The 26996-nt window shown below is 31.7% G+C and overlaps 1 protein-coding gene across 8 annotated transcripts in view; it reads left to right on the top strand.

Moving 5' to 3' along the window:
* The window catches only part of LOC124362207 (protein phosphatase 1 regulatory subunit 12A-like), a 176899-nt gene that overhangs the window by 57403 nt on the left and 92500 nt on the right, over positions 1-26996 (top strand). For 6 of the 8 annotated variants that reach the window (XM_046816555.1, XM_046816581.1, XM_046816545.1 and 3 more), the window contains exons 8-12: positions 3978-4091; positions 10518-10591; positions 12469-12568; positions 15216-15345; positions 21816-21935. In XM_046816555.1, the coding sequence (XP_046672511.1) occupies positions 3978-4091; positions 10518-10591; positions 12469-12568; positions 15216-15345; positions 21816-21935 (538 nt within the window). The remainder of the gene's footprint in view (positions 1-3977; positions 4092-10517; positions 10592-12468; positions 12569-15215; positions 15346-21815; positions 21936-26996) is intronic. The other 2 variants (XM_046816564.1, XM_046816573.1) reach the window with 2 other exon arrangements.

Genomic DNA, 26996 nt, shown 5'->3' with positions numbered 1-26996 from the left:
ACCCCTGAACAACAGCTCTATGAGTTTGAAAATCTCAAGAAACTGTTCAACTAATATAAATAGATTTTTAGTAAGTATTAATATAAATAATGGTATACTGAGAGCCCAACAATTATTTAGATTATTCTGACCAAATGGATTGTTAGCAGCATGGATTAGACATAAATTTACAAAATGTCTGGAAATTGGTATAAAATTCTACTGATCTGCACATGCTCCCCATCTAGAAATTTATAATTTTATTATAATTCTAATAGAAAAAATAATGGAAGCATATAACATATGTTTTTTTTCTATAAATAAGAAAGTAATAAACGTTGCTTTGAAACTTTATATGAATACAAAGTATGTGTTCTCTAAAAGCATATATCTTACAAACTAAAAGGAAATCACGTAGCATAGTTTTTCTTAATTTAGAGTGAATGCTTTTTAATGTGTCACTGTCTAATTCCTGCTAAAAACAACCACTTTTTCCTTGCACCTCTTAAATTTCTTTTATTTAATTTTAATTTTTAGGCTTTCAGATTACTGCACAATACCAAAATAATAAAAATCAATTAATTGTGTCACAGTGATTACACAACTATCTTGCAGTACTAGAATGTCTTTGTTAAAATGACATTTAAAATGCTTCAGGTTTAATTAAAGAATAAATAAATATTCACAATTTTAAAATCTTATTAGTAGAGTATTAAAAAATAAAACAATAACAACATATTGAAATATACACTAAGCACTCCCCGACACACAGTCACGGTTGTAAGAGAGATGTTCACAAAGAACCAACATTTTTCAAATAGAGTATCAACTGGCAGAGGTAGTACACTTGACTTCTGAGCACAACTAGTGACAGACTGCCTATTACTGTGTTTGGTGTGACTGTTAGTTGAGAAGCAACTCTTTCTAAAGTAACCATATATTGACATACGATTGACAACACTGGCAGAGGTAGTACACTTGACTTCTGAGCACAACCAGTGACAGACTGCCTATTGCTGTGTTTGGTGTGACCGTTGGTTGAGAAGCAACTCTTGCTAAAGTAACCATATATTGACAACACTGGCAGAGGTAGTGCACTTGACTTCTGAGCACAACTAGTGACAGACTGCCTATTGCTGTGTTTGGTGTGACCGTTAACTCTTTTGCTAAAGTATCCATATATTGACATACGATTGACAAAACTGGCAGAGGTAGTACACTTGACTTCTGAGCACAACTAGTGACAGACTGCCTATTGCTGTGTTTGGTGTGACCATTAAATCTTTTGCTAAAGTAACCATATATTGACAACACTGGCAGAGGTAGTACACTTGACTTCTGAGCACAACTAGTGACAGACTGCCTATTGCTGTGTTTGGTGTGACCGTTAACTCTTGCTAAAGTATCCATATATTGACAACACTGGCAGAATGGTGGACTACAAAAGGCTTATCACGGTATTTCTCAAGGTAGAGCAATAACTTGAGTGTGTAGAAAGTCTTTGGCTAGACTACAGCATAAATTTTTGGACCTTATTTGGCTGGTTTTGACTTTGTATAAATTTGTACATTGCAGTGTTCATAAAATGATCCTAACATCTCATCTGTAGTGATTTACAAATAGTTTTTCACACAGTCATTGAATAAATCACTTAAAGAAACATTTTATAAAGAGCCGATCTATCATCTCTTGTAAGGATATCATCACATCTAATACAACAAACAAACGAAAATCGACAGATTTGTTATCTGCTTTCTAAAGGTGGCTGCTTTTCATACCACCAGCTATGTAAATGAACTCAATCTTTAATTTCATTTCAATTGGTGTAGCTGTATTAACATCTCTATGTCTAGACAATTTTGGTGTATTTTCAGTTGTATACACGTTTGTGTAACTTATTACATTATTGCAATTTTCTCAGTAAAAAGTTGTTTCCAAGTATCAAGAGGGATTTTTTGCATTGCAAAATTTACATATCCCACCCTCCTTCTCAATATATGCTTGAGTTCAAATCAGAGCATTTTCTTTAGACCCCAAAGCATATGCCTTCCTTTGTTAATGTAGATTTCTCTGTTGTTATATGTTCAGGTAGTAGCGTAATGGATAATGAGACATTTTTCTGATTATCAAAATGAGTGATTGAAAATAATAATATACAGTGAAAGCTTGTTTTTCTTCAATCTCTGATTCCACATCCATACCTGTATCATCTGCCACATTGTGTACAAGTAGTTTTCAAACAAGGACTAGTTAGTCATGGAACATTTCTATAAATTTCATCCATCTACATATTGGTCAAAAGTCTAACAAGTCTTTTCTATTCATTTCCCATCCCCCAAAAAATGTAAATAAAAATCAACCAAACTTTCAATGTAAATTACTAGTCACAAATTTAGGTATAGATGGATCATTCATCCAGGAAAATAAAACATGATTGTATGATCACAGAGATTTTGTCCAGGTAATATGATAGGATGTTCATGCACACTTTTAGGTTTAGTCTTGTGTCTCATAAAAGTAACTCTCATGCTGATAGTTTCTTTATGACAAAAGGTGGGAGGCTATTTTTAAGCTTTCCAGAAAGGCTTGTGAAACAGCAACATCCAACAACATTACTGCCAAAATGGTAGTTGCATTTTTCTATATAATAATAGCTAAGAAAAAACGTATGGCATGGCCAGGAGACAATTATCACCCAATTTCTTAACTAATGAAATTGAAATGTGTAATGTCAGTGCAAAGTTCATGCACATGATAGGCATAAGAAATGTACTTGTAACGTAATCCATCAGGACTACTTATCGCAGCCTAAGACAAATGTCAATTGAAACGTTTCTTAAGAACATCACAGTTGGTGATGAGGCGTGGATATAAAAGTGATTAAAAGACCTCCTTGTCCACTCATTGAGTTGCTAAAAAATTCAGCTCATTTGATTGTGGTGTTTGTCTGTCAAGGTCCACCATGAATTTATGACACATGGTCAGATCCTAAACTAGGAATTCTACCAGAGACTTTTGGCATTTTGAAGAGATGCTGTGTGCAGAAAAAGACATGCATTGTATCACAAACTCAGTGTAGAGATCATGACTCACATGCTGCTAGTGCCTCAGCTATCAAACAAGACATTACACTCATGGTGTCCATCCACTCACCTTACTTTCTAGACCTATTCTCTGCAGACATTTTTCTCTTTCCCAAACTTTAAACAATGTAACCAAATATAAAGATGATCTTTGCCTACTTATATACATGCTAGAGCCATGCCTTATTTAGATAAAAGAACATAGCTTTGCAGGTATCATCTATGAATTTCTTGTGCTTTTGATTATTATCAGCTTAACAAAAGTTTCAGCAGTATTATTCTTAGCAGAAAACAAATTTTCACGATTACGTTCACTTCAATCCATCTTTACTACAAAACAGAGCAAATGACATTGCTTTATTATGATCATACAATCTTCCTGACATCTAAAATTCTCTCTTGTGGTGAATTTTGTTCTGATTTCATAATTCACTATACTCTGTGTTTCCTGTATAACTTGTGACTGGCGATTTATCCTATGAATGAAAATGCACACTAGCAACAAGAGTTGATGTGTTATACTGGTAAACAATTTGACTGTGGTGGCCAGAGGGTTACAAGTTTGATCCTGCCATGGGGGCAAGGGCTTTGCTAATGACAGATCCTCCTAGTACCAGAAGTAGTGGTTAAGAGGAAAAGAATAAATATTTAAAGAAGTTAAAACAAGAGAAAAAATATGAATCCAACTTAATTGAATTATATGTATTTTAATAATAATTTTTGTGTTTTAAAATAAAGAACTAATAAACAACTATCTAACTAGGTATTTAGTGAAATAATTAAATTTAATGTAAAACTAAGTATGTTAATATTATTAACAGTCCTCCAACAGATTTGAATGGATATAATTTAAGGGAGGTTTTAGATTACGCTAGCTCACTAGGAATTCTGTGTATATTCCAATGTTACAAGCAGCGTCAGAAGATGAAGATAGTGATGATGATTCCTCTGATTCACTGGATAGCTCTATCGATGATGATGATGATGATGATGATGATTCGTTGAGTTATGATATTGTCTATGAGGAGGGTGAGTTTTTAGAGTTTTCCTTAATGCTTTGTTCCTTAAATTTGTTTCTCGAGTTCATTTTCGGTTGTAGCAACCCATGCTTTGTACATTCAGTGCTTTCAGTGATTGTGTTTTGTTGCCCATTTTGTATATACCACATCATTGATTGAGTCATTTGTATTGAGTAACCATTGTTTCAGCTTTAGTTTTATATGGTTTCTCACTGTTTGAAGAAGTTTTGGAATTTTGTTAAAAATTTAATGTAATGAGAAATATTTTGTGTTTTGGTTGTAGATTAATAAGTTTGCCATCTGTAGAAGGAAGTAATCTGATTGTTCCCGAAGCACTACAAATAATCACTAACCCTTGTTGTTTAAATATGATGTACAGCTGTGGGGAATGTTGTTAGATACTTATATTCACATCAGTGCTATGAAACTATAAAATTTCTTTTCAAAAATTAGTTTTTTTTTTTACTTACAATGTGATTGTTTTTAGTTATGTCAATGTGGTAGAATTAACAGTCTAGGAGCCAAGGGCCAATTTGCACTGTATTAGCACATTACCTGGTTTTTCTTGAAATCGATAGACGAATTTTTTCTAAGTAAGAGAAGACTGAAAGTTGTCTTTTAAGGGCCTCCTATATACTATATGGTTAATTATTGCTGATTTAATGTTTATTTACATGTGTGATGGTTGGTTTTCAGTGTATCAAGTTAAAAAATAAAAGCTGAAAAATATGATCTGAGTTAAAATTGTAATTTCATATTTTTAACTTTTTTGAAGATACTTTCCTATTTTGATCTCCACCAAAACTAGCATGGTCACTGATCTCCTTTTCAGGGAAAATTTATGTATCGCATTCAAGATAAACCAGGTTGTGTGTTTATACAATGCAAATTCGCTCTCATCTACTAGACTATTTAAAGTACCTTTAATTATGCTTTACAGGAACATAATGTGCAGTTGTATTTATATTGATTTTCTACTTCACAGTTCATAAAGCTATCTTTAGATTATTTTACGGATTGCAATAAACACAAGCAACAATGAAAATTGGTATGCAGTAAAGATCTTGCTGTTTAATATGCCAATAAATTTAGTAATACAATTTGACAAAATATGAACTTGGAAAATTGATCTAAAGAAATAATTGTTTATTTTAGTAAGCAGAACTTTTTAATATAATCCTATTTTTTCCACACCTTCAATGTATTTGAACTGCTTTCCACAAACACGTACTTCATTGAGCCAAACACATGAAAAGGATAAGGAAAAGGATTCAGCTGCCAAATCAGGGCTGTAGGACTGTAGCTCTGAACCTTTTTTGAAGTCTTGCGTTATTCAAGTAGTTGAGACCTATCAGCACACTGTCATGCTGGAGAGTCTCAACTCTACTCTGAGATTCATGATATTTTTCTCATGTGTGAATTCAAGTGTTCATAAGAATATTTGAGTTGTAGCTGTATGTTGTGAGCACAAAAATTGTTATCAATTCATTAAATGGATCCAAGTTGAAAGATTCTTGAATCTTGGATCAGATTAAACTGTGTGTCTAGCCAGAACAGTTTTCGGTCAACTTCAATTCAAAAACATAAATTTTTCATTTAAGAGTAAATATTTGCTGGTTTTCCACCTCCAGCAAATAAATAAAATAAATCACAGAATGTTGTTCAACTGTTGTGGAATATACTGGGTAATGCAAAATGGTAGTCTTAGAATTTCCAAACATTTTTTATCAACCTTTTTCTCTTAGATCAATTTAAATGTAATTATAATGGAATACTCTTCTGATATGTACAAAAGAATCATTTACACTAAAAATCAACAATAACTTTGGATTGCTTTTTCTTTTTAAGAGTGTAAATCGTAATTCGTGTTTTCTTTAAATATTTTACTACAAATTAATCTTTCATTATCCATAAATAAAAACTTATGTATCACACTTACATTACAATCTACTTAACTAATTATATTAAGATTATAAACTATTCTTTAACTTTTTTAGGAGCAAAACAGTAATCACTCAGTTTATCTCTGTCCAATGTATTTAATATAAATAAATAAATAAATTAGATATAAATATAAATATATATATATATATATATATATATATAAACAAATCCTACACTATTGTTTAATCAAAATTGAAGTTAAAAATCACTCTGGCAGCAACGAAATGAAAGTTAAAGTAAAAGATACTTGTATACCTTAATGTAAAGTTTGAAATAAGATCAGCTCTTAAATTTAAAAGAGTCAACTCTTTTCTGTAATTAAGTAATATTTTTTCAACACTGAATTAAATTTTCATCCTATATGAATTGTTGTATAATTAGAGAAGTATGACTCTATAAAAATTGTCTTAAATTGTGAGATTTTGTTATTCTATAGTGGTGTGTTTTGGATTGCTGGTACATTTATTAATTTGCTGCCTAGTAAAATGTCAATGTTCCTGCCCTCCTCAGTACAGTTTTATGACTTGCAGCATGAGCTCCAATGAGTTTGTCAGTTTTTTTATTCATGCTGTCTCAAATTTTGTTTATTAATACCTTGTTACACAGTTCAAATACATTACAAGCATTTACGGTACCCTAATTTATGTAGGTTTAAATTAAAATGGTAAATTCCAATTTGGTTTCAGAAATCTCATCAATCATGCAGCTATTACAAATCACCCTATATATATATTTCTGAAACTGTTACAAATTTATAACATGATTTGTATGATTTTCTGTCAGTCTTGTAGGAGAAGCAGTAAAATAAAACATCAGTTGAACTAAATATTTCAAATAAATATTTTATTTACAGATTTATTAAGGACTGTATTGTAGAAAATTAATAAGTTTATCAACAATGCAATCTATGCACTGTTCAATTTATTTCATGCAATAGATTCACAACAGTTGAGGTAAAAGGACCAAGCTTTCAAGTTGATTGATAAATTTGTTAACTTGTTTATGAATAAATTTCTATTTATTTGAAATTATCTTGTTTACCGTTATTGAAATGCATTATAATGCATTTTGTTTACTGTTAAGTAATTACAAAGTAATTTAAATAAATAAATATTAATGATTTTTCAAGATTAATTGTTGTATCTCAAAATGTGGTTGTCGCATTGCAACACAATCTTTTTTGTATGAGGTGTTGAACACATATTTCTATTGATCAAAAAAGACATTTATGTATTATTACGGCCTAATCAGTAATTAAACCAATAGATGTATTAAAATTAAGATTGTAATTTTGAAATGATATCGTCTCTATTTTAGTTAGATTCTAATAATGTGATTGCAATAACCGCAAAGTCCAATTAAAAAATTATTATGTGCAGTCATATTTTACACAATAATATTTTTTTAAACTGGAATGAATTTTTCAATAAAAGTATTATAAGAGTTATAAAATAAAATACATTATTTTGAAGACCGGTCAAAAAATTCACCCCACCACCCAAAAAATCTGGATAAAAGTTTGCAAAGATTTGTATAGTTTTAATAATTATGATTATAAATATGTAATGTTCCTTGGATAGTAATTTTTATTTACTTTTCCATATAAAATTATGTTAATATAATAAAATTGACACTAGGTGACTTTGGAATATTTTGAAATTTACAAAAGTGCCAAATGTAATCCTAAAATTAATTTTCAAAAAGGGTTTTAGTTTACCATTAATTATTCTAACATAAAGGTAACCCTATAATGTGGAGTAATAACATAACAGATATGAAATGTACATTGTACACAATAAAATCAATTAAAAAAAGTGATAAAGGGTGTATCATGGTATATTATATATAAAAGACTTTTCAAGGGTACATCTCAAATATATTATAATGTGATGGAAGAGTCATCTGTTCGGCGCTGGTGTCGTAATTTCAACTTGGGGAGGGGGAACACACACGACGATGAGCGTTCAGGGAGACCATCTGTCATTACAGATCAACTGCTGAGGTCAGTAGACGAATTCGTGAGGAACGATCGGTGCGTCACAATTGATGACATCTGTGAACATTTCCCTAATGTTTCTCGAACAATTGTTCATGAAATTGTCAAAGACTATCTGCATTATTCAAAAATTTGTGCAAGGTGGGTCCCTTGCATGGTTACAGATGAGCACAAAACCAAGCGTATGGCTGCTGCATTCACATTTTTGGAACGTTATTCTGATGAAGCAGACACGTTCTTGAATCGCATAGTTATTGGTGATGAAACGTGGGTTTGTTATGCTTCACCTGAGAGTAAACGACAGTCAATGGAGTGGCATCATACTCATTCACCAAAGAAACCAAAAAAATTCAAGACTGTTCTGTCCACCAGGAAACTTATGGCAACCATTTTCTGGGATCGACGTGATGCACTGCTTATTGATTTTATGGCTCATGGAGACACTATTAACGCTAATGCGTATTGTGAAACATTAAAGAAATTACGACGGGCAATACAAAATCGACGGAGAGGTCTATTGTCTGATGGCGTCATTCTCCTCCATGACAATGCCAGGCCTCATGCAGCGGGGATAACACAACAACTTCTGCAACAATTCAATTGGGAAATTTTCGACCATCCACCATATAGCCCGGACTTGGCCCCTTCAGATTTTCATCTCTTTACAAAACTTAAAGAGTTTTTGGCAGGAAAAAGATTTGACAGCGATGAAGAACTTAAAGAAGGCGTGACTACGTATTTCAATCGGCTGGCGGCGGAGGAATATGACGCTGGAATACAAAAACTCGTCACACGTTATGACAAATGCTTAAATTTGCTTGGAGATTATGTGGAGAAGTAGTTTAAGGTATGCTCTTTTCAATAAAAATGTTTATATTTGTTAATATTTACTTCTGTGTCTTTATTTCACAAACGGGTACTACTTTCCGGATGGCCCTCGTATATAAATGATGTGTATGTATGATGGCACCAATACTTATAAGTTTAGAATGAATAACAAAATTTGAAGTTAACAATGAAATTTAAATATAGTTATATTTTAACTTTAAGACTGCTATATAGCTATTTAGTTCAAAATGTCAATCCAATGTTTTTGTGCCTATGATTTATATACAGCATCTGTAACGTTATGGTAAAGATTAACTTGTACAGTAGAATAATATATGTAATGTGTAAATGCCATGGAAAATATTACCAATAATTCACTTATCCTTAAGTCAGTATGAAGCAGCTCGATGTAACAAGTGTCAACTGAAACAAGTAACATCGTGACAAGTCAGCTATTTGGTGGTTGCAACTAATATGAGTGTTCAATATAAGTCATTCATGTCTGTTATGTAACCAAAGGAGAATAGTATGAAATAATTATTATATTTGGTACAACTTCATAGAAACACATGAAAACCATATTTTCCTAATACATATTATTATTTTTTTTATTTAAATATGAATTTTCTAAATAATGAATTGGTAAATATGATGAAAAAAGTATGTTAGTGTAGAATGTTTTCAATAAAATCATTATCCTTTTGTGTTTAAAATTTGTTAGTTTATCTCAATTGATACGTCTATCACGACTTTTCAGCCTGGAGATTGTGTTCCTGACAGCGTGGTCATGGATTTATGAGATATAACTCATTTTAACAAACTTTATTTAGCTATAGGGACAAAAGCACTACTTAAAATTAAACCATATATAAATAATGTTTTTTAACTAGTGAAATTGCACTGAACAATTTATTACGAACTTGTACAATGTTTTGATTAATTTTCATAAATCTACAGTTTAATGACAATGAATCTAAAGGAATACATGAGATTCCAAATCATTCCTATAAATGTAGGCTCTTTTTTACCATCAACATGACGTTTTCTTTAAAACAGTCATAAGAAAGTGTCTTATTGGGTGCAGAGTGCTTCCAGCGTGTACCCATTTCTGTATGTGCTCTTGTCATATTCGAAAGTTCTTGTGTGCAAAACATTGTTGTTAACATGTTAATAAACAATAACATAACGATATATAACCTCTTGAAATAAATAAACTAAGAAATAAATGGACTAGCAATTGAAAAATATTGAGTTCTGTACTTCATGTTTATATGGACGAATAAAAATTGTTGTTTTATAAACATTTTCAATTCTGATTTTCAGTTAGGTATGACTTAATACACAATATTTTGAAAATAAATATTTAATAATTAGTGAAAATACTTCTTTGGCTGAATCTATTATGTGTTTTGTAAGCAATGCAGAAAAAAGTTCTCACAGCGTTGTATACACAAAACATTTAATTACAAAGTAGAAGGAATCATTTAAAAATAATGTTAAAATATCAGTAGTGTGTAAGTTAGTTGATTGATCTTATAAGTCTTTAAGTTATAGTATATGTAAGCAATACATAGTTGTCCAAACTATCCAATTAAATTAAAAATAACATTTTTAATTTAGATTAAATGATCTTTTAAAAGTTATAAAAGGTGTCTTTGATTGTTTCAGAGAAGAACAACCGTGTGAACAGAGACGAACAAATAAGGCTACCAGAAGCCAACAAACAAGTTCCTATTGGCCCTGTGAGTCTAAAAGATTAAATAAATATTTTTATGGATTACATACAGTAAATGGAACAAATTGTAATAAAAACACACACTTTGTTCATTATCCAAAAACATTGCATGTATACACGTATATATAATAATTATATAATAATATTATATGTATATAATATAAATTTGTGAATTGGTAAACTTCCACAAAGCTATTTTTCAATATTAATCCAATCTATTCTAGTTGAATTTTTGGAGATGTGAAATGGACTATGACTTTAAACTTTAGACTATAACTTTGTAATGTAATTGAACGTTTCCTTTAGCTGGACAAGTATTGTATCACAAATCACTTTTTAATATATTATATAACAATATTAATGTCACGTGGGTTAGTACTGAATATGTATTTGATGTTTTTTGAGTGTTAATATCTATTTTTCTTAACCCTTTGCTCTTGAATGGCCAGCACTGGTGGCCACCGCCATTTGTAGTTCACCTCGGAAAAGCTTTTAATGATTTGTGCTCTCAAGTCGAATGGCCAACTGTGCTGGCTAATTATAATGATTACACGACCCACTTGAATGGCCAGCACTGTGGGCCAATTTACAAATATTTTTATATTTTTTATTGTAAAATAACTAGTTGTCAGTGAAAAAGCAAACAGGTGCTGGACTTAATCGCTATTTTTTTGTGGGTTGGCAGCACCTCAACTTCCATTGCGTGCTAAAATAATGAAAACAATCACTAAGTATTTGCTATAACCTACGAAGTGCACCTTTCTGTTTGCTATTTGCTTTGTGGAGTTATTTGTTATTCAAATTGTTATTAAATATTTGTTTCTTAGTTATTATATCATTTGCAGTGTTATTATTTGGTTTTAGCGATGTTATTGTTTTTGTTATTTTTGCTGTTTATTGGAACAAGTAAGTTTTGATTACCTGTAGAATGAGTGATTTGCATAATTTTGCTGACAAATCTGATGACATACGGGACATTTTAGACAATGAATTAGCAGATAGTTGTAGTTCTGCACATCAAAGTGATATTGTTTCCGACGTAGGTGAACTGTTTGATCTTGAAGTACTTAATGAAGTAGGTGACAATTTAGTGATAAATCAAAATGTATTAGAAGAGCAGTATATTGGATGTTGTTGCTCTCGTAAAATCGTAAAATTCGTTATATCGAGGGTTAAACTAAAATATTTTGTTATTTAGGGGGGGTATTTTTTATGTTGAGTGTTATGGACGTTTGAAGGGGATTCAAATAATTCGTTATATTAGAGAATTTGTTAAATGGGAGTTCGTTATGTCAAAACTCCATTGTAGTTCATTCTTGTTTTATTTGGTATTACATTGTATTATCATTATTAACATTTGTAATTTCATTTTAAATAATAAAAAAAATATCTGTGCATATAAAATAATATGTTTTATTATATATTTATATTTTTGATAACAGGCTTATACTGAAAACAAATTTTTTACTTTTACACGAGCTTTGTTACAATTTTATTTGTAAATTGATTATGTTTTTATGTAATACATTAATGTTATGTTCTTTAGAAACTACTTAACATTCACTATATAGTTGCAGTCCTAGATTTTTTATTTTCTCAAAATTATTAGACTTTTAGTGTTCCACATTGTACATACATACATATATATATATATATATATATATATATATATATATATATATATATATATATATACCGTGTATATATATTTTTTTAATGAACAGTTTCTTTATAAAAAAATCTCCATTCCAATATGAATTTCTTTTTATTTTAGGAATATAAAATAAAATTACTTTATATAGCTTGAAAATAGAAAATGAAATTATTGCCACAAAAAGGGTTAAATCTAAAGTGAATAACTTAACACATAGACTTTCTGTACAGGCCCCTAGCTCACTTCCTGCCGAAAACGAGGACTCAGTCACACCTTCCTGGCGGCGCCCTGGCTCCTTCCGCAACTCTAAGGACAAGAATCTTACACTCAGTGAGTTTTTATATGTTGTATTATATGTTGTAATAGCAGTTATCAGATTAGATATTCAAACAATTGAATCTACCTAATCATGCGATAGATTTTGTTTGATGTAGGTTCCAGCATGAACTTGAAACTTATAGAGCTCTGCATTGTAGAAACTGCTCTGTGCAATATTTCATTTTGATATTTATACTTAATTAATACAAACATTGCAGTTCAATTTATGAATTTAGATCCATAGTGACTGTTAATACCAACAAAAATAAAGGCCAAGATTAGATTATATTTCATAGGTAATGTAGTGCAGATTCTTGTATACATAGATTCTTTTTAGATTCTAGATAAGTTTCAAACATTTAAAAATGTGTTTGAAAAAAGTTAGATTGTAGTTGGAAAAAAGACTGTGGAACATCTTTTGTTCATGTCTATCCTTGACCACCAAAACATCATGGAATATAAAGATTACATCTTACTGTATCACATGCTTTAATTCATATAATATCAAGCTTTAGTCTTGAATTCTCAATTAAGCTGGACCATGTTTTTTGATTATCATAAACGTTTACTGTGTCTATAGCAACGACTCGGGGCTCTTCAGTTCGACATGTGGACAAAATAGTTTTTAGCACAAAACTGATTATGCCCTAGAATACTGTTCAGACTGTCTTCAACCCAATAGATCAGAATCAGTCTTGCCTCATCTACCTATAGGTAGTGGAAACTGGTAATTACTATGAGTCTGTTTGGGCAGACTGAAAGCATGACCCAAACTGACGTCGGACTAGTTTGTTAACAGAGTTGTGATGACACTAAATCAGTCTTTGCAGAAGTTTAAGCCTGGGAAATAGCATGCCAGGTTATCTCCCAAGCTCTCCTCTTGGCACCAACAAAGCTTTCTTAGATATCGCAAAGGTGTTTGACGTTATTGTCTCTTTTCCATTGCTCAAATTTAGGCAAAATTGAATCTTCTCAGGACCATACTTCAATTTGTAGGTTTTGAGGTTACAAGCTAACAGATAAATTATTTTACAGCTTTAGCTGATAATCTTGTTTTGTTTATGAGTCGAAGTGAGGTCTTAAAAAAAATCTGGAATGCAGAGACAATTGACATTAGGCTTGCCTTCTGTCTGGCTAAATGTCAACGGTATTTAGTTTGTTGTCTTAGCTAGTAGTCTAAAAGACTGAGGATGTTACAGCTCCCATGTTTACCATGTGAAGTGCCAGCATCTAGGGAGTGGAGACACCTCAGTATGGCCGAGTCAGAGACCTCTATGTCTCTTATTTAAGGACAAACTCTTTTTGTAACTACATAATGAAAATAAGACAGTTGTAACTAATTAATATTCAAATTTACCTTCACCGGTTTGCAAGGTTTACACTTAGATTGCAGATTGTCACCAAATATAAAAAGTGGTTTATTTGTATTATTACTACAATAAAAGAATAATTGTTAAAGTCCAAATAATATTTTATGTAAAAATCTCTGTTAATCTACAACTTATTTCATTAACTATATTATATAAAAAAACAGACCTTAGACCAATGTAACTAAACATATTAAAAATAATACAAAAAAATTTAAGTATCTCTAAGTTAAGTGTATTAATAATACCAATAATGAATTAAATAAATACATTGAAAGTTCCAGGAATTTAATCACAAAGCAGTAATTCAATCACTTAACTTTTGTAGGTGCTATTGTTACTTATTTTACCTCAATTAGCCCCTCCAGCATGATTTGATATAATAAATTTGACTATAAAAAGTATTGTGTGTATTACTTTTGATATTTGTTTACTATTTTCACAGGTCTCTTTTAAAAACACTCACAGAATACTTTTATGTCAGTTGTATAACCAAACATACATTCAATAAAAAAGGTACCTTATTGTAGCTATAAGCATAGGTGTGTTTTCATTCCTAGGAATAGGATTATCATTTAGGCCTATAATCGTTTCATCCCCCTCCTTATTTAATTCCATCAACATTTTCATCTAAACCTAGGCCTAGATTTTGGAACTCTTCTTTTGCAAGTCTAAATTCATGGTCAGAACCCTCTAAATTGTCATTGGCTTGAACCTTTCATTTGCAGGTCTGGAAAAATTATTGTATTGATATAAAAATCTGTTATTACAAACAAGTCTATTTACTTATATTTTGTTTCATATACAGTTTATGTGTATATCTAAATTTTAACTAAAATTTATTGTAAGGACTACGTATCTTTACATATGAATTTATTTTTATTTATTTATTTTATGACCTATTTTTTTATTTTCTTATATTTACTAGATACATATTTTTATCTTAAACCAGAAATAATATCATGAGTGTAGAAAACAAAATTGTATTGTCATTTACTTACAGTCAAGTAGTTATCTGATTTAAAAAGGTATTATAATAATTTTATTTTACATTATTGTATAAATATAAAACTTGACTTTTAAATAAACTTAACAAAAGTTCATTTAATTATGTAACAATTAGAGAAGTGGTTAGCAAACAAAAAGTGAAGGAGAGACGGTGATCGACCTTGGAGGTTTTGACTAAAAAAGGTAATGTCAACATTCCACAGGAGTTGTAAATCCTGACAACACTGCACATTTTCTTCATAGCTTACTTCACAGTTTCTGTCATCAGCTCTTAACTTGTCTAGGGATAGGAGAGAATGAACCACCAGAGAAGATAACATCACCTACAGGTACTCCCAGCCGGAATCTGTCTGAGTCAGAGAAAGACAAGGAGATTGGGCTTCGCAGGACGCAGAGCTTCGAGGCAGATGAAAAGCAAGTCATTTTTAACATATTTCAAGCTCCTAAATCATATATGTTTTGTGTTGATTTAATACAAAGCTATTTTACCCTTTTTAACTTTACCTTCACCATGTTGTGCATAGTCCATTGAAAGTTTAAGTTAAGCATCAAATTTAAGTAATAGGTTGCATTATTATTTGTTACACGCATAAATAGTTTAAAGTTTTACTGGATTTCTTTTGTAAAGTAGTGATATGAACTTAATTCTGTTTTTTTGGGAATCATACATTTTGAGTTTGTTTTGCTGTTCAAAGAATGTTTTGCCCATGCAGAATATGTTTTTTTTTAATAAATTGCTGTCTTTACAGTAAATTCTTTTTATATCTGTAAGTAACTTTTAAATTCGTTAATGGTAAATACAATTTTGTATTGTAAAAACTGATGATTGTAATGTAAATTCATATATTCAATATTAACTGTTTTGAAAACATTTATAATTGTTTAACCTTTAAAGCACTGAAGAAACTTTCACCTGTGTTCAGTTTCCATGTGTTTAGACATTTTTTTTTAATTCTGTTTTTGCCAAAGCTAAAATTATTTTCTATTTCTTCAAAGAAGAAAAAGAAACAAATTTTAAGTACCAGTTTTACACTTTATATGCGGGTGCACCATTTGGTTAGATCCACATCCTGCGCCTGCGCCTTGCGTCATAGGATGAAACATTGATAAAAGAATAGCACTAGTTTTTTATTGATTTTTCATGTGACACACACAGTATGCTTGCGCGTTAAGGGTTAAGACAGATTATAAATAATTTTGAAGGGCAAAATATAATATTGAAAATTTATAAAAAAAATATTTTATTAGAAAATAATAATAATTTTAAAGAAAACCTAGATAAAAAGGAATAATTTTGAAATTTAAAACATACATTATTCAAGTGGAGGGCAGCTAGCTGTTTACATGTTTGTTGGAGATTAGCAACCCTTGCAAGGCATCTTGTCCATTATTCACATCAATATTAGCATGTTTGTGTTCATTTTGTTATTAATTAATTCATATGTCATAACTCTTGTTTATAATCTTTTCATTTTAGTAAACTTGGGGCATCATTATAAAATGTGACGTATTTCGAATCTGAACCTTTTTTTAAATATTTTAAAGACTATAATGATTTTACAAAATCTATTTAGAATAAATATTGTACACTTCTATAATAATTCTCTAAACAAAATCATAAATTAAAACTTTTCAATCCAGAAATAATTACAAAATGATTCAATTTTATAAGTAGTAGGTAAGAAAAATGAAAAATGAAAATAGAAAAATATTGGAAGATGTATAAGAGGAAAGTTCACCAGAGGTATTGTTCAAGTCAAAAATATTTTCAAATATGTATCAAAAGAGTCTGTTCTTACAGGATTTATTGTACTTTCCTTTGTCAGGTTACTCAGATAGGTATTAGGATATTGTTGTTTATTTTATAGGAATTTTACAGAGGTTTTCTGAACCCAATTAAATAGTTTTTGGAACGTATTTCAGGAGTCATATGAAGACTATTTTCTTTTGTAAACACTTGCCGTAAAATATCCCATATAAATTGATTAACTATTTATATACAGCGTTAGTCAGTCATAGAGTCTTTTGAACATAAAGAAGAATGGCATTTTACAATATGTTCAAAACCAAAACATTTAAACTCAATAATATTTGTGGAGAGTAAAAAAACAAAAATATTCATTTATACATTTGAAAATTACAAGATTACTTTGTAATTAATTAAAAATACTGTGTAATTGGAAAATAGTTCAAATAACCTTTATCTTTATCTTTCTTGTGCTTTTGAGCACAAGAAATAACTACCTTTTCCTCACTTCCATCAATATGACTAATAACAGAATTGCGCTCATAATCATTGTCTAATAAAAAAAGCAGCAACAGAAACCCACAGGTTTTTACACTCCATTACAATTAGTCTCACAACTAAACAAACACATTGTATGTAGCAACCAACAAACGAAAACAATGATGTAACGTTCCAACAAAATAATGGTCAATTCAGTGCTGCCAGTAACAAAATAAAATTAAATGTATTATTTTGTAAGTAAAGGAACCAGTAAAGACCATGTAAACACAATCTGTTGGATATTTCAGATCACATAACCAATGTGCATGTCTTCTGTAATGGGACCATTTGAATCTTTAGTTACCTCATTTTTGTAAACTAAATTTCAAAAATTGAGTAATTTTTATTACTGAGTTTACTCAGTTACTCTATAAATATAACTCGATAAATTATAACATTTATTTAATAGTTACTTTAATATAATTATGTGGTGTGTTCAGAAAGTACTGTTTAAAAAAAACAAGTAACACAATTTTTTTTCAACACAATTTTATTCCTAAACGTAAGCCCAAACTTTAAACTATTTTTCAACGTAGTTTCCACCAATGTTCAAACACTTGTCGTAGCGGGTGATCAATTTGTCTATACCTTCTTCATAGAAGGTTCCCGCCAACGAATGTAGTCACAAATCCAAAGCAGTTTTCACTTCATTGTCGGTTTCAAAGAGCGTTGCCACCTAGCTCACACTTCATGTGCAGGAACAAGTGGTAGTCAGATGGTGCCAAGTCCGGGCTGTAGGGCAGGTGATCGAACTGCTCCCAACGAAATTGTCTAACCAATGTTTGAGTGTCACCAGCGGTATGGGGCTTAACATTGTCATGGAGCAACACAATTCTGTTACTGAGCATTCCTCTTCATTAGTTTTGGGATGCCCGCCTTAGTTTTTTGCCGCACTAAGGGTTTCACCTCTTGGGAAAAAATCAATCAGCAAAACACCTATCCAATCCCAAAAGACAGTGCACATGAATTTTTGTGCAGACATTGTCGTATTGAATTTTTTTTCTTCCGGGATTTCTTGTTTCACCACTCCATTTACTGCTCTTTGGATTCTGGTGTGACGTGTCGGACCCAAGTTTCATCTCCTGACACAATTTTGTTTAAAAAATCCTCACCATCATCACTGTACCGTGTGAGAAAAGTCAAAGCACTTCCGAGTTTCTTGGTTTTATGCACGCCAGTGAGCATTTTTGGAACCCATCGGGAACACAGCTTGCGATAACCTAAGCGGTCTGTAACAATTTCGTACAAAATAGTGTGTGAAATTTGTTGGAAATGATCAGGTAGCGTTGCCATAGTGAAACGTCTGTTTTCTTGGTTTTTTTCGTCAACTACCCTTACCATATCATCGGTGATGAGAGAAGGCCGACCGCTCCGATTTTCATCATGCACATTTGTTCGACTGCCACTGAACATTCTAACACACTTTCTCACCATTCCTTCACTCATCACGTCTTCACTGTAAACATCTCAAAGTTGACGATAAATTTCAACCAGTTTCACATTTCTTATGTTCAAAAATCTTATTACAGAACAAAATCTCACAATCGGCAGGATCATTAACTGTCTTAAAAATTTTAAACATTCAGAGAAAACTGAAAACACAATGTAGAACAACTAAAAAGGTGTTAGTCGATAGCCAGTGAACAAGAATGACTAATGCGCATGCGTGCAACACCGATTGTAGCGCTACGACGGCAGTAGAAAGAAACGGTACTTACTTTCTGAACACGCCTCACATATTACATTTTTCTTTAATTTGCCACTAAATAGCACACAACCACAATGTTTCAATTAGCACAGATTTTAGCAATTGATGCAATATTTTCCCACAGATTGATACATAATCAAAGCTTGAGATAAGGTAAAAGTCAATAGAATGATCCTCATCAATTAGTGTGAATATCAAAGAGACAATTTTGACCACGAAAGATCAATATAACTAATTTTTGGACATGAAAGGGATTTTGTTACTAAATTTTATACCAGGAGGGGAAAAAATCAATTCTATGAGATGTTGTGTGGTTTAGATAAAAACTCCAGTGTTATCACAGCAATATGGCCTACATTGATGAGGGGTTGCTCCATGTCAGGCCACGTACAAAAGTAAACTCATGTCTTTAGAATGGGAACAAGAGATTATTATTATCCTTAGTCCAGACCTTTCATCCAGCCATTTTTACTAGCATTAATACACTTATCGAGGATCCCCTTGATGGTAAAGGTTCAATGGATTGGGGTTTCTCAGAGGAAGCAGATTTCTTCCTGCTTTTCTACTGGTATTCAAACACTGAGTGATAAGTCACTTTTATAAATTTTATAGAATGGTAAGAAAAATGAATATTTTTATTTCTTCTACAAATGGACTTTATTTTAAAATACCTCTTGTACTATTTACTATACAATCAGTCATATATCAGCTAATATTTAAAGTGACATTAAATACTCTATTTGACACTTAACCCTTTTAGTGCCAGACAAAAAATCAAAAGTTGGTCTGAGAAATGCCAGTGATTTTTCACATAATACTACTGAAGGATGCCAGGCCTATTTCAGCCGTTTTGCAGTGTTTTACTAAAAAAATTTTAAGAATTACAAATATTGAGATATTTTCCTAATTTTTTCATTGTTTTTCAGTAAAATAAATTTCCTTATAAAAACTATAAAGCAAATTATATTTCTAAATGTAATTAACTTAACAAAATTTAATAAAATAGACATTTTACTTACAGTTTTTATATTTTTCCAGTTTCACATAAAAAATAGTACTTTAAAAAGATTATTTCACTATAACACATACTATCACTTGAAAGAGGAATTAAAACTGAATACACACATAAAAAGTTTTGATTAATATTTCAAAAACCAAAAAAATCATGTAAATTTTTTTAGAAAGCTACATTTTCACTTTTTTGTGTTATTTACACTATTTAGCTTCTTTATAAAGCTTATAATATTTTCCGGTACTTTGGGATTATACCAACCTCACCAGTATGAAGAACACAAAAATGTAAATTTATAGAAACAAACATGATAGAATGAAAAAACAACTCTGTAATTACAAAATTACAAACTTACAAGCATTTCCAGGTATTGTGATCGGTATTGTTGTCGCTGTTATCTTATCTTTCTCGAGAATCCCGATTACGGCAGGCCACGCGGCATCACATGATTTGCACGGTACATAATTAATTGCCTTTCCATTACAATTCAATTTATATTTCTGATCAGCCCCTCTAGAATTTGATATTTTACTGATAGGTACTATCTCGAGGGATGTTTTTCTTTCTTTGACATCAGCGCGGGGCAGCCGCTGAAGCCCGCGCTGATGGCCGGAGGCACTCGCATTTTGGGTGGCGGAATGTGATCAAGAATAAAAACAAGTTTTAAGTGTTTTTTCAATAAAGAGTTTAGTTTTAGTTTGGTAATGATTGTTTTTGTTGAATTTTTGTATTTGGAGAAATGTAGAGGTAAAACACGGAAGTACAACAAAGCGACGCGACTCTGCAATCACGTTATCTACTAAACCGCTCGACTTTGACCTCTGTCTGAGGATAGGCAGGGGTTTGCGATAAGACAATTCCTGTTTTATATTGACGAAATATTGTTTTACGCTAATCTAGTAATCAGTAGACGCAAAATGTCAAATAACGATTCATATCTGGGTGTGGTCGGTATAATCCCAAAGTACCTATTTTCCACTATGAAACCATTAAAAACTGAAACTACTTTCTACTTACAAAATTAATGTACACTTTGTAAAATATCAACAACAAAATTTACACACTTTTTTGTACATAGATATTATAGTTAGGCGGGAACACAAATATGGTGAGGCAAACATAAGGGATGCAATCCTTTTTTACAGCGTTTGCATACAAATGTGGTTTTCATTTTATTGAAGTTTACTTTTTATGTTAGTAAAACATTGTTAGTAAACTATTTATCAACAAACAAACACTGTGGAAGCAGCAACAAAAACAACCAAACTAGAGGTTAGACGTGAACTATCAGCTGACACAACTTTGTCTGATGCAACAATTACGGCCATTTCTATCATGGCTAAACATCTGACTAACCTTACGATATTACTATTATTATTATTTTATGTAGATTGGTTCATTCTGATTGTTTGTATACCAACAAATTTAGAACAAGTTGGTAGTTATTCAAACATCCGTATATACGGACGTTGGCATTTCTCGGTAGTTTTTTAAACGTCCGTATATACGGACGTTGGCACTAAAAGGGTTAAAACATCTTTTATGTTGGAAATTGAGGTATTGAAAAACTGAGTAGTTCTCACTATTTAAATAATGTATCATATAGCAGTGAACAGCATCTTAAAATTGGTTTTCCTTTTAGATATTCTAAAATAGATGTTTGGGTAGTGTTAGCATATATTAGTGTTGTTGCTTAGTTTGGTATAAACTCCCTCTGTTGGAACATTTATTTGACTTGAGTAAATCCTCTGGTGATCTGTTTAATTTTGCTCCAAAAGCTTCCCATCAGTAAGGTCAGGATATAATGACGGCCCGAGTGCGTGTGTGTGTGTGTGTGTTGTGGCTTTGGCATGAGCATGTGTTGTGCTGCACGTCAGGTTCTACCGACGATACCTGGAGCTGAGGGCCAAGATCAACGCTGGCACCTCCTGTCCCACCCTTCACACCCCTCGCACCCCCACCCGCTCTGCTTCACTCAAGGAGAAGTGTTTTCCGAGGTAACACTCATCACAAGTCATTCATAGTCATGTACAGGTGTAATGTTTAGTGTTAGGTTTCACTGAATTTAGAAGATACTGGGGCTAATTAATGTCAGAGGTATGTGGAACTTTTAAGAAGGGTAGGGATGGCTACAAAACTACTACACAAAATAAAAGTGGCAGATGAACACAGGTTGTGTGTTGAATGAAGAAAGTATAGTTGCACAAAATATGAAGCAGATCGTTTGCATAGGTAGAATACCACAACAGAGGAATTGCTTAGCAATAACCTCTTTTCTTACATTCATTTCTAGTTTCTTTATTAAACACAATCTGTAGCCATGTGAAATTTCTTTTGTAATCTGAGAAGGTACATGAATAGATTTAATACGTTTTTTTCCTTTTAACACGTAATATTTTTAGTCATCAGAGGAAATAATTTATAATTTGATGATTTGTAAAAATTATTTTATAACAAAAGGAACAGATAAAACATGTTGTGTGTCAATATATACAGGGTGCGGCAAAATAACCTCCCTATTTTTAAATGCTAATTAAAAAAACTCAGTTGTATCCAAAAAACAAATTTATTCATTTTAACTTATTCTATAACATAGAAAGTTGTCTCTACTTTGTTTTAAAAAGGATATCAGATAAGTGGTGGCCTTAGTTATCAATACACTATTGCAAGCGATTCTGACACTGTCATGGACTCTCGAGCATGGCTTGAGGTATGCACTGAACTTCCTCAGGTGTTGCTTGCTTCAGATCTTGCAGGTTCCTGGGGTGATGTTTGAACACCTCGACCTTTAAGTAATCCCACAGAAAAAGTCACATGGGGTTAAATCGAATGATCATGCTGGCCACACAATCTCCCCTCCCCGAGAAATCAATCGGCCAGTAAACATTTGCCTCAAAATGTTCTTTGCTATTTGGGCAGTATGGGTTGTGGCACCGTCCTGCTGGAACCACACATTCCCAAAAGCCCTATGTTGTAGAGCAGATTCAAAATATTCTGCTATCATGTTGGCATACCTGTTTGAGTTCACAGTAACAACATTGCCATCCTCTTAAAAAAAATGAGGGCTAATGATTCCACATAGTGATAATGCGCACCAAACAGTCACATGTTCACTATGAAGAGGCCTCTCATGGATTTCCTGCAAGTTGTTTTCACTCCAATAGCGAAAATTCTGTTTATTCACACTTCCAAACAGATGGAAATGCGCTTTGTCACTGAAAAAAAAAAAAAAAAAAAAACAGCGTCTGGTGGGATTATTCCACCAAATTCCAAGATTATTTGACATGCTTCCGTACAACTCTGCCAATCACGTTGTGACAGCTCTTGGACAATAACCATCTTGTAAGGATGGAAATGAAGATGTGTAGGATTCAACGAAACCTATGGTCGGACATTCGAAGGGCAGCTGCATGTTTGCGAGCTGATCGTTGAGGAGACTGCAAAACTGATTGCCCAACCGCATTAATGTTTTCAGGTGTACGGGCACTACGAGATTTTCCATAATAGAACCAATTTCTCTGAAGTTTTTCTCCCACAGCATAATAGACTTGCGGTCTGGTACTGAATCACGAGGAGGAATTTAAAACCACGTTCGGAATTCACGTTGAGCTATGATGACAGATTCATTGCTTTGAATGAATGCTTATTTCGCATAAGCTCTCTGTGCACTTGTCCACACCATGTTGACGACTGTCGACTGTACCTACGGGCCAAGCGTCACGTAAACTTCCCCCTCTCCTGCATCAATTGTGGCTATCCCCATCGTTCTGAGTGCCTCCCTCTATTCACTATAAAGCAATGAAAATATGGAGGTTATTTTGCAGCACTCTGCAGAAAACATAAAATTGACATGTTATGTGAGAGATACTTGTCAAATTATTTTAGGTAACTTATAGTAACTTAATTATTTGTTCATTATTAACCATTGACTATGGATAATTGTAAAGGATTTAAAGATTGCTAATACAACCACAGTTCAGACACAATGGCGAGTGAAGAGAGACTAAGTTGAATAAGAACAAATGTTCAGGACAATCTAGTTGTTATATTCAACACACAATTAACACATATAACTTATATCATAGAGTATGGTAACTTCAACATATACTTTATAGATTTCATATTTAATTAATAATTAGTGTGTCTTTAATTTTATTGAATAAAAAATAACAAATATTGTTTGTTATATTGAAACATATAAATGTAATAATGTATAAAATGTTGGCTCTATTGTTTTTTGATAAATGTTTGCTATCCACAACATTACACATTCTTACTTAAAAATATACTTAGTTACTTGTAACTGTCTTCTTACAGTTGCACAAAAAAAGAAAAATAATAAAACCAATAAATTGGACACCCTCAGGCCAACACTGTAAGTATTTAAGTAGATATGAATCCATATGGATTAAATACGAGGCGTGTTTTTTAAGTAAGGTCCGTTTTATTGTAGACACTAGTAGTTCGCGTGCATACCACAATGAGCACATGCGTTGTGTACTGGCATGCCTCGGGAACAACTGTGCTCAGTTTCAGCTCTGTAGCTAACCTGTACAGTTTTGTTCTGTGCTTTCAAAATGTTCATTAAGACTATCAACTCACCCGCCGCATGTGAGGTTCGCTCAGTGATTCAGTTTTTGTCAGCAAGGAACCTGCCTGCTGCAAAAATTATTGACTGATTTTCAAAGTGTCTGTGAAACTGTTATTAGTGAAAGCAAAGTGCGTAAGTGGGTACAACAATTCAAATATGGCCGTGATAACGTCCATGATGAGTACCGCTCTGGTCGTCTCTCTTTGATTAGACGATTTGGTGGCTTCAGTTAAAGCGAGGATTTGTGAGAACAGGCGATTCACAGTAACAAGTCACGCAAACGAATTTCCTGATGTGTAGGGTTCAGTACTTTACAAGTTGTTTCTGAACACCTAATGTTCCAGTTGGGTTCCGAAACCCCTAACGAGAGGACCACAAAGCAAAGATTTGAGTGTGTGATGAAGTTCTTGACTCATTATCACAAAGAATGTGATGGCAGTCAGATCGTAACTGGAGTCGAAACATAGGGTTTCGAATTTAAGCAACAGAACATGAAATAAATACACACACTCGCCTGTAAAGTTGATGGCCAAACAGACCCTGGGTATTTTAAAATTGGTTGAGAGATATGATAAGTGTTTGAACAAACTTGGTAACTATGTCAAAAGATAGAGTGGTGAAGTATATGTACTTTCTGAAAATAAATTTACTGTTTTGAAATAACCTTTTGTTCTGTATTTATGTTCACATGGATCTTACTATAAAAACATGCCTCGTTAAAACACTGTTATCGTTCAATACCTACATCATCATAGAAAATGTCTTGTAACAGTAGACCATATCAAGTGCCATCTAAGAAGTCATTTGAGTAATAGCAATGTAGCACATGGTTACAACGTCGATCAGCTGGTGACTACTCTCAAAATGTGTTAACAAGTAATTTAGATGCTGTACGTATTAGAATAAGAGACCACAGTGCTCAACTAAGTTAAGCTCAAGCAGTGTTTGACTGCACATTGGGATCAGTGTGTTTCAATCATTATATTTTGATCTTGCTCGATAATAATGAATTTCGGACATTTCTAAATTCAATTAACATGTTATGTTTTTGATTACCATTAAAGTTTTCTGGTTTACACAGCATTAAAGCATTAGTAACTTTCCATAAGTTTTAAACAGGAAAAGTTAAATTATACTTAAGTAGTGACAATGGTCATATGGTCATATGTACCTGAGATGCCGAATGCCACACTAAATTTGAACAAGGTTGATTGACAATTTCCTTCTTTTTAGTTTCATAGTTATTAAGCTTTTGTATCATATCACAAATTAGGTTGTTTTATTAAAACCACTCATAATATAAATAATAAAATTATAATCATAAAATGTATGCAAGTTTTAAAACATATATTTTGTTGGTAAATATTAAGTTTACCTAGATTTTAACACTTGTTTTATAATTGATTCTATGAATAATTAAAATATTCATTTGTTTTTGTTTTGTTTTTAGTGAAAATGTACTGAATTTTTCATTGTATTAATATATGTGAAGAATGATTGGCCAAATATTGGAAGAATGGTGTTTTCAATGTTTCTTTTGATACAATATTCAATGCATTAACCATTTCATTATTTTTGGTTTAACCATCTACCCTAATTGTCTGTGACAAACTAGAGACATCCCTTGAGATAGTATCTATCAAGTAACATATCAAAATTTCAGGTTTGGTTACGAATTCCTCAGGCAATTAAAGTAGCGCTATCAGTGTTGCTGATTATAAAAATAAGTGACTTTTGAAATTATCTGTAGAATCCCTTTAAAAACAAATTTTTAAATGAGAGTGATAGTTGGTAATTTAATATTAATATTTTAACATCTTCGTTAAGTGTTGCCTTTTAAATATGAATATTAAAAATACTTTCTGATATTGTGTAACCCTGGAATTGATACGGTTAGGTATCTAGAAACATACAGTGATTGTGACAGTTTTATTGGTAAACATTTAAAAATTCCTAAAAATAAATGTTTAACACAAACCATATAATGTAGCATATCATTTTAATCAGTATGAATTAGAAACTATTTTATAGTATAAAATCATGGTACATAACTGACTAAAAAAATTGTTCAAACAAAACAAAAACTTAATTTTTTACATTTTAAACCAAATAGCTTCAAATTTTAAATGTATGAAATGTTCACTGTTTCATTAGGTATAAAATATTTTATGTGCATAAGTTCACTAAATCTATATATATACTGTGTGTTTATATATATATATATAAAACAATATATATATATATATATATAAACATAATAGTGTATATATATATATATATATATATATATATATATATAAACTAAATCTGCTAAAGACACATCATCAAATATTTTGTCGTTGGTTAAATCACTCTCGTCACCAGAACTATCACTTTCCTGTCACAAAATATCTCTAATGTCACTTGAACAACACAAATCAGCCATAATAAATAATAATTATTATAACCTCAATAAACAATATATGTA

Source organism: Homalodisca vitripennis, chromosome 1, assembly GCF_021130785.1.
Source record: "Homalodisca vitripennis isolate AUS2020 chromosome 1, UT_GWSS_2.1, whole genome shotgun sequence".
Taxonomy (NCBI): Eukaryota; Metazoa; Arthropoda; class Insecta; order Hemiptera; family Cicadellidae; genus Homalodisca; species Homalodisca vitripennis.
Note: the sequence above shows the minus strand (reverse complement) of the source record. Positions and strands in the feature narration are given on the sequence as shown.